General features: G+C 41.9%; 1 protein-coding gene across 2 annotated transcripts in view; it reads left to right on the top strand.

Annotated features, from left to right (window-relative positions):
- The first annotated feature begins 5,682 nt into the window (after positions 1-5,682).
- Positions 5,683-9,240, top strand: part of PLPPR5 (phospholipid phosphatase related 5) — a 43,172-nt gene continuing 39,614 nt past the window's right edge. The window contains exon 1 of one of the 2 annotated variants that reach the window (XM_014884849.2): positions 5,683-6,115. In XM_014884849.2, coding sequence (XP_014740335.2) covers positions 5,885-6,115 — 231 coding nt within the window. In that variant the 5' untranslated portion in view covers positions 5,683-5,884. The remainder of the gene's footprint in view (positions 6,116-9,240) is intronic. The other variant, XM_088170034.1, reaches the window with a different exon arrangement.

The raw sequence follows: 9,240 nt of genomic DNA, 5'->3' as shown, positions 1-9,240 counted from the left end.
TTGGTAAATTCTGTGGGCTTGGGGTATTTTTCCTTTTCTCCATTGAACCACTGCCTGTGTATCCTGAGCTTGCTCTTTCCATGCATTTCATTGTAATTCTATGAAGTAACGGATAATGTCCAACTCAGGCATGGGATTTCAGGTGTAATGCTAATGAGAAATGTCTGGTATAATTTGTAAGAACATAAGTAGTTCTACAGCACAATTGTATGTGAGCTTATCCAGCAGAAACTGTTACAGAGGAAGTGTGGGACTCCTGCCAGCATGAGCTGCATACATTAAACTACAACCAGAGCTGGAAGCAATCCGTGACTTTGGTGCATAATTTATTATATTAGTCTATTTGTCTTTCCCTTCTGAAAGAAAGTCATTAAGTGGGTTAATTTAATCTTATGTCCAGATTTGTGCTTGAAAGTGAAGTCTTGTATACCTTCCCTGTCCAGGATACAACTGCTAGGGGCCAAGCTGGGGTAAGGAAAGAGGGAACTCTGCAAGTTTTACTCTGTAAGTGCCACTGAATTGAGGAATCATCAGACAGGAAAGGAGACCTCTCAGTTCCATGCAGAGCCCCATGCATGCAGTCTAGTGACAGTCTAATTTCTTTATACACTTTGGGATCGTTTTATATTTCACCTCCTTGGTATTGCAAAATATTTTATTCTCCAGTCATGGAATTAGCAAGAGATAATGATAACAAGTATGCAGAGCTAAAAATTAGTTATAATTCTGTTAAAGTGTGGAACTTAAAAATTAAATGGTGGATTCATCCAGGTAGAGAGCAGCAGCCCTGGCCACTAAAACAGCCAGCCTATGAGTAGACAAGGACTGATTTTTCATGCAAGTTTTCCTGCAAATGAACAAGGTCTGCTTCAGTTAAAACAGAAGTTTATCTCCATCTCTCTGGTAACTTCAGCTGTTGTTCATAGATCCTTGAGCAATATCTCTCTAGTATCTGTAGAAACACTGGGGACTTCTAGGGTCCAGTTTCTAAAGTCAGCTAAACTGAGGATGAGCATAAGGTACCCCAGAAAGGTCTTGGTGAGCTCACCATTTTCTTCCTTCACGCTTCTGGGTTTTCAGCTTGCTGAGAGTTTTACACTGACAATATGAGGAGTGGGCAAACATTTACTTTCTGTGTATCCCCTTAACGGCAGTACAGAATCTTTAGCCAATACATTATCTTAATTAGTCACAGTATTTATAATAAAAATGTACAAAGGAGAAGGCAAACTACAGTGCAGAAAACTGTCATATTCAAATGAACAAAATTAATTCAGTAATATGTAAAGAGAGTTTTTGAACTGGTCTGTAAAACCTTCAGGCACTGTTCAAATGTCTGAACTAATTTTAGATTATGTACAAAATCAGCTGTATGAATACATACAGTGTCCTACACAGGGTAGGTCTGTGTGATTTTTCCTTTTCCCCCGCTTGAATACTGCACCATGAACAGGCGAGTGCTATGTCCAATACTGTGCAGTAATCTGCTATGTCAATCGTTCAAGGTATCATTAATTACCTTGGGAAGTGGCTTTCTTCCATTACAAGAAATTATAAGAATTCTGGGTGAATGAGATGAGGTAGCTTACTTATATATTCTGCGGCTAGTTATATGACTTTTCTTGAGCTAATTATGCCAAAGATTGCCAAGTTTACAGGCAGTTTGTATAGCATTGGAGTTACCAAAAATGAGTCTATCAATGAAAATAAATTTGTAGCTGTGGTAGTAATTTTCTGAGTGGTAGGATTTTTCCTAAATTCATCTTAGGAAAGATTAAATAACTATTATTTGAACTTTCAAGTTCCAGTGATTTATTTAATTTCATACTGACAAAACTGTGTCTGTATTTTTTTATTATAAATAGTGGTAGATATGCTAATAGAGGCTTTAATTCTGAGAATGTACAGGCCTTAGGTACATTGTATCCCTCTGATATCCCAAGTTTCTCTTAAAACCTATTAAATACTATACTTCTTAATTTGAATGCAGAAAGCAATTTTTAAAAGATTAATTATACTATTGATGTAAATACTGACAGGGCAACTAATGTGACTGCTGCTCATTATATCTAACTCAGTCATTTCATTGGTGCCTTGTCCTCCTCTTCATTTGTTTCATCTCCATCTGCTCACTCTCTCATATTACTTGCACAGCATCATATGAGGTACCCAAGCTTACTGGGGCAAAATCTTGTTTTCTGTGAAAAATATGGTCCAGCTCTACATAATACTGCAATATAAATACAACAGTAATACTTATGCTGCTACTAGTTTGACCGTTTTTCTCCCTGTTTGAATCTTGGAAAACTTAATTCCTATTTTGGAGCTAGTTTATCTATGTGTAAGTGAAAGTTAAGAGCAGAATGGATGACATCTCACTACAGCCCTTTAAAAGAAGGGTGCTAGTCTAAGCTAGTCACCAAAGCTTGTGTCATTAGTCTTACAAGTGGTATCATAAGAGGCTGGTATTTCTTAGGATGTAATGAATGACATTTTCAAAAGATGATTCATCCTGCCCTAATGTAGTAAAGCTTAATCACCTAATAGAGTTGTCTCTGTGAACTACATATTAAGCCCATAGGAAAAACTTAAATCTGGTCCCTAACTTGTTTGAATCACACTACAAGTGTTTTGGGCGAGCCCCCTTTTCTGATTCTGTGCTGATGCTGCTCCAGCTGCTAGGGAATTATTTTTATCTTGCATTATCATGGTCCTACAAACATAAATTTAGCAGTAAATGTCCTGGGTTTCTTTACAGGATAATTTAAATTAAAATGTCCTTTTAGCTATCTCTTAAAAATATCTGTAGAGATTACAGTTCATTCTGTGTCTTCCCTACTGCTGTGCCAACAACACAGATGCAATATTCCTCTCAGAAAGGGCTGGGTTAGTGTATTAGTGAAGCAGTGTGGAGATGTAAGTGAAACAGTCAGGGCTTCGAGCGGCTGACCCTCTGAAAAAGCATGAAAGAGGTAAACAGGAAAGATAAAAATAGTGAGATGATTTGATATCAATTCTTATTTTCCTTCCTATTGAGAAGACTTTGTTGGGTTGGCTCTGTTTCTTTACTGCCATTTGCCAGAGCAATGTTTTATAACTAGAAAATACAATAAGCAGTGGTGATGTAAGCACATGGTTTGGAATTGGAAATACCTCTTTGTAATAAAGGTCATGATTTCAGAATGTTGCAAAATATTGTGTCTAAGGTTTCTCTTTGTCTGCCCTGCTCTACATGGTGTCTCCTGAGCTGAAAATTCACTTAAAATTAGGTAGCAAATGAAAAGAACAAGATAAAGCTATGAGGAGCATCAGGGCAACTCTTAATCTGAGATCAGTGGCACTATTCCCAAGCAAGTTAATTTCAAAACAAGTTTGTCTGTTATCTGAGTTTCAGCTAACAATTTAATGTATGAATAGGCTTCTGAAACAAAAATTGTGGGTTCTGGGCTTTTCTCTGCCATTCTTCTGCATATCACTGTGATTGCAGCATATATTTAGCTGGTTGCAGTAGTCACTGGGGATTGTGTTCTTATGCTTCTATATGTTTGATTTAATATATGTTTGCATATTCAACTGTGCAGGCAGTAAACATGATGTTCATGATAATAAAAAGCTATCTCTGCTTTTATTTGATCAGCTAACTGTGGTACATTGGTGCATCTATATGCAGAAGTTGGTTTGTGATAGCAAAATGCAGGACTATTTTATCAGCTGGTTTCTGGAAAAACATGGATTTTCCTCAATGTAAATTTCTGAAAGAAATATGCCACTAGCATTTCTATGGGGCATGAACTCAAACAGAACTGAAGAGCTGAGTCTTGTGCTCAGTGCAGTCTGGCTGTTGACTTTTGTCTTTGTATCAGGCCATACATCCTAACAATGAGGGTGTCTGTATGCAGTTTCCAGGATTATGATTTTTATATGTATGGTAATGTGCATTAGACTATGCTAAATAAATGGGGAAAATAAAATTTGTGCTAGGCAGAATTCACCACAAGATGTCTCATGTCTCACTACAGATTTTTTCACAAAGGTAGGGAGCTATCCAGCTAATAAGTCTGGTGAGTGCAGTGCGAGTGACATGATTTAGATTCTTCTGGAGAGTGTGTTAAAAGCACATAAAAATAGACTAGATGTGGAATCCAGACATGAAAAGCATGTTCTTCAAGGGCTGATTAAAAATAAATGCACAGAGACTAACATCAGTGAATATTGAAAAAATTCTCAAAAAAGGGAGGAAAATGAACAGTTAAAGCCAAAGTACGACACAAGAATGATTACTCATTATAAAACAAGGTGATCTAATCTTATTCTTTATTTCTTACCGCCTTTACTGTGTAAGATAAGTGGACTCTGTGGTTGAAGTGTCCATTAAGGGTGTTTTCCACCCTTGTGATATTTGGGGTGTACCTTTAAGTAACTATGTTATCTGTTGGCTCTGGGAATCCAGACTAGAACCCACACATGCGTGAATCTGTATAAGCCTTGGGCACAGTTGTCTATTCTCATGTGTATTGCCGTGTATGTATTTTTAAATAGAACTCTTTTGTGTTCTTATGTGTATGATGACTTCTCTGAGCACTGGTGCAAACTCTTCTCTTACTCAGGATATTACTTGAGTGAGAATAGATTCAAGGCCAGCTACCAATTTTCTTTATAGCTGTTAAATAAAAGCTTTAAGTGTTAATTTTTTTCATAGCTGTCCAAATACAAAAGACTATGTATTTCAATTCCCAGTTTTGGAAGGATTGGGTAGTCAGGGTGGGTAGTCGTAGGACTGTGGGGAACTTCTACTGTGGCCAGAAATGAGCCAGAGCACAAGTTGATTGTCTAAGTCAAATGTATTTCACATATCTGATGACCCTAACAAACAGATATGCTCAGGATATGCGTTATGTATTGACAGGTTTCTTACTATAAATAAATACACTAAAGTTATTGGGTTGAGGGTTTGTTAAGGAATCTAACATGAAACTTTATGATGGACTCTTTTGTTAACATGTAACTACAATGTATGTCCAAAACTGCTACCATAAAAACGTCAGGCAAACCATAGGGCAAAAATGAAGAATGATTTTCTTGTAAAAATCACAGAATCACACAAGAATACATGGAGGTCTTTAAGGAAAGCTTGGATGTGGCAGTTAGTGCCGTGGCCTAGATGACATGGTGGTGTTAGACCATAGGCTGGACTCAATGATCTCAGGGCTCCCTTCCAACCTAGCTGATGCTGCGCTTCTATGATTCCATGTTGAGGTCTTTCCCACCTCGGCCAACAGCGGCGATCCCCGTGCCTGCCCAAGCTGTGCCTGTGGGCAATGCTGGGGCCGCTTCCCGTCGGCTCTCTGAGGGGAAGGACGGCGTGCACCTGCAGGAGCTCCCGTCCTGTGCACGCCCGTCGTACAGGTGCGTGTGTCGGGGCACAGAGGGACCCACGGTGGTCCCCGCCCCCTGGGAAAGCGCGGAGGGCTCCCTTAGGAATCACGGCCGGGGGCCTGAGCCGTGGGAGCCCTCCAGGCTTCGAGCAATTCCCCTCTCCGCCGGGTCCGGCGCGGCCGCTGCTCCCCGGGCGGGGCGGGGCGGGGCGGGGCGGGGCGGGGCTGGGCGGGGCTGGGCCGGCCCTGCCTCCGCCACGATCCGCCCGCCCGCCGCACGAGCGCTGCCCGCGCTGGAGCCGCTGCCGGAGCGGCGGGCCGGGCCCCCGCTGCCCTGCCCTGCCTTGCCCTGTCCCGCCGGCCTGGCCTGCCCCGGGCGCCCTCCCCGCCGGGCTGACCGCGCTCCCGGCCGCCGCTAAGCCGCCCCCGCCCGCGGTGGATGCCGCCGGGGAGCGGGCGGAGCGCGCCGCCGGGCACAGGGGCTGCCGCGGCCGCCGGAGCCCACGTACATGCGAGTGCCCTCTTCGCTCACCAGCATGCTTTACTTCCAGATGGTGATCATGGCAGGGACCGTGATGCTGGCTTATTACTTCGAGTACACGGACACCTTCACCGTCAACGTGCAAGGCTTCTTCTGCTACGAGGGCGCGTACCGAAAGCCCTACCCGGGCCCGGAGGACCGCAGCGCCGTGCCGCCGGTGCTCCTCTACTCGCTCACCGCAGGCGTGCCCGTGCTGGTGGTAAGCAGGGGCCGCCGTGTCCGCTCTCCGGTGACTTGTTGGGCCGGGCCGGGCCGCGGGTCCCGGCCGGAGCGGTGCCGCCGGCGAGCCGGGCCCGGCGGGCGGGGACCCTGCGCGCTGCCGGGACTGCGGCTCGGCCCCGGCGGGCAGCGCTGCCGGCCCCAGCCCCTGCCCCACCGTGCCCACCGCGCCTCTCAAGTTTATTTTTAGCACCGGTTTATGTAACTGCCAGTGCCTCTATTTCCAACCCCGTGCGACTCCTTTTGGTAAAAAATTCTCTTTTCTTTTTTGAAACGCGCGTCGCTTGCAGATAGACGGACAGCCTGAGGAAAATCCGGTTTTTAGCAACCACTTACTGATGTGGCACCCGCTACTAATTAGAAAACCCCTCTGTCAGTTTTATTTTCTAAAAGTCAACTGGTACGTGCAAAGAGCAGGGAGCAGTTTTACATGATTTAGTTGTCCCCGTGTATCACAGTAACTGATGTGTGTGCAAACGAAACCTGTGTCTCTAATTGAATATGATCTTCCATCAGTCAGTGTTAAACAGGTGTGTCTAAAAAGCGATTTATTTAATCGATTTGCTTTGGGGATCTTTTTTTGGAAAACAGCCAAGAGAAAGCTTTTTGGAAAAGCAATGAGATTCCTTTCAAGCTGTTGAAGGTACTCTTTGTGTTGCCAGATAACGAGGGCATTAACATCATTCAGTGATCCCTGACCGTACTGAGAAGGAAAGACCTAGAGGGGGACATTTGACTAGTGGGGATGGATTACATGTAGGTTTACGAGGTGCATGCACAGTTACACATGCAGAAAGCCCATGTAAAGAGTTTATTTTAATCATCTGTAAGCATTAGAATAATTCTTAAAAATGCAGTAAGAAAAGGCCTTTTGAGATAGCAATTATTTTTTTATCACAGTAATTATTTTTCAGGAAAATGTAACAAAATAGGAGTACAAAAAGCCTCATCTGGATAATACTATGATAATCCCAGACACAATTTCTGCTTTTGTAGCATCATGAGATCTCAGATGGTATCAGACATAAAACCTTGTGGTCAGGGTCAGCCTTAGTATTGAGACTTGGTTCTCTTTTTAAATTTCTTTTTTTTCCCCCAAGGGATTGAACCTCTTCATTTGGCAAAACTTGTTATGTAGCATTTTGGCTTTGTTTGGTTCCTTTGATGTGAACATCAATTACTTGACGACTTTATTTATCTGTTTGTTCTTTTGAACCCCTAAATACTGTTGAGATTCTAAAAGGGAATTTTTGTTGGGGTTTTTTTTGTCATGTTTGTCTTGCTTTTAATTCTATTTCTTTTGTTTGCTTTGGAAAGCTATAAAGATTATGTCAGATATTCATGTTGAACATGTCTTTTTTCCTAATATGTGTCAGCAAGATGGATTGGTAGTTTCCATTCATTTCCTGGGTGCTAGATGATTACATCAGAGAAATCTCCATGACATTTTGGGTTGGCAGTCTTGTAATTAGCCTTCCTGAAAAGCTAATAATAGAATTTAATGATACTTAACTATGTTTCATCTCCCAGTCACCAGTCTTTTGGGCATATGAAATGCTTTGGGATTTCAGGGAATGGAAAAGCACATTGTAGGTGCCCGTGTTTCACTTTTTAAAAAAGTATATTTTATTTTATTAAACACAAAATTCAGCTCCTGGGAGTCTCATGGATTCAACAACATTAAGTCTAATAATTAACTTTATTAAATAGATGGATTTGTCAGGTTTTGCATAGAGTTTTGTTCTGATTTGCCTTGGGCAATCCTCTTGGGCTTTGTGTTTACCCGGAATGGCACTTACTCAGTTGTGCAGGACATGTACATTGCCTTTGCTTGTTCTTTTCATTGAAAGGAATGGTGAAAGTAAGATTTCTTCACCAAAGCAACTTGTATGTTTTCACTTGTAGTAGATTTCAGAGATGAGGTTCTTTTCTATTTCATTTGTTTCTTGTCTATGACATTTTGGACATGCATGTTCTGTGTAATTTTGTTTCTGCAAATGAAATATAAAAATGAGTCATGTAACATAGACATATTTTGGTCTGTAAAGATGCAGCTGTAGACTAGTGAAGGAAATGGATTTCTGTGAATGCAATTTCACTTCTTTTCCCAAAAATGAGTATTCCCTAATATGTTTTTTCCCCCAAAATGTCCTTGAACATAGGATATTAAGTATTATGATTTATGAGGATTTTTTTTAAGTCCTGTTTTTTTTTTCTTTCTGCTTGTTTGGTGTATGGGGTTACTGCTCTTTCTGGAGTTGTGAGGTAGAGCAAGAGAATCTTTACCTTGGTGTTCACAGCAACTGAGGTTTTTCTGACTGATGAGACTTGTTGAATTGAAGCCATAGAGTGCTTCAAGGTAAGCTAGGTTATTTTACTATGGCTCCATTGCATTGAGTTTGAATGAAGTTGCTCAAAAATCATTAAAAAAAAAAAGTTTTTCTAATGATTTTCCTTTCTACATGCATGCTAATAGAGAACTGAAAAAAGTAAAGTACCGATAGCAGGACGTGTCTTGATGAGCATGTCATCAGCAGTGAGCCTGTCTGCTGTGAGGCTGTCACACAGCTGCACATCCAAACCCCTGTGCCACATCAGAGATGCTGCAGCAGCCATGGGGTTGAGCTGAGTGTCTGCTCAAAGGGCAGCAGCCTGCATGTGCTGAGATCTAAATCACAATTTGTGTTATTTCACAGGGATGTACTGTGAGCACTGTGTTCATCCTGGAAATTTTCTGGAAAGTCTTTAAAATGCTGCTTCCTGCTCGTACATTCCTACAGCCCTGGTGCAGCATTGCTGCCAGGCTTTCATTCCTGAGTCAATCTGCTTCCTCAGCCCATCTGCTCCCATGCCATCCAGGGACAGATGCAGCTGGCTGGCAAGGCACAGGTGCTCAGGAGTGTGATCTGAGAAGTGCAGTCCCAGGGCAGAAGCAGAGACTACTTGTTCTACTGGAATGCTTGACTTTTTGATGGGGTTTTGGCTTTTTTGTTTGGAGTTTTTATGTGTGTGTGTGGTTTTGTTTGCTTATTTTATTTTGTTGTTTTTATTTGGTTTCTGCTTGTTTGTTTTGATTTTGTTTTTTGTAAGTGGTGGTTTTTTGAT

The sequence above is a fragment of the Sturnus vulgaris genome, chromosome 9 (assembly GCF_052056855.1).
Source record: "Sturnus vulgaris isolate bStuVul1 chromosome 9, bStuVul1.hap1, whole genome shotgun sequence".
NCBI classification, from domain to species: Eukaryota; Metazoa; Chordata; class Aves; order Passeriformes; family Sturnidae; genus Sturnus; species Sturnus vulgaris.
Note: the sequence above shows the minus strand (reverse complement) of the source record. Positions and strands in the feature narration are given on the sequence as shown.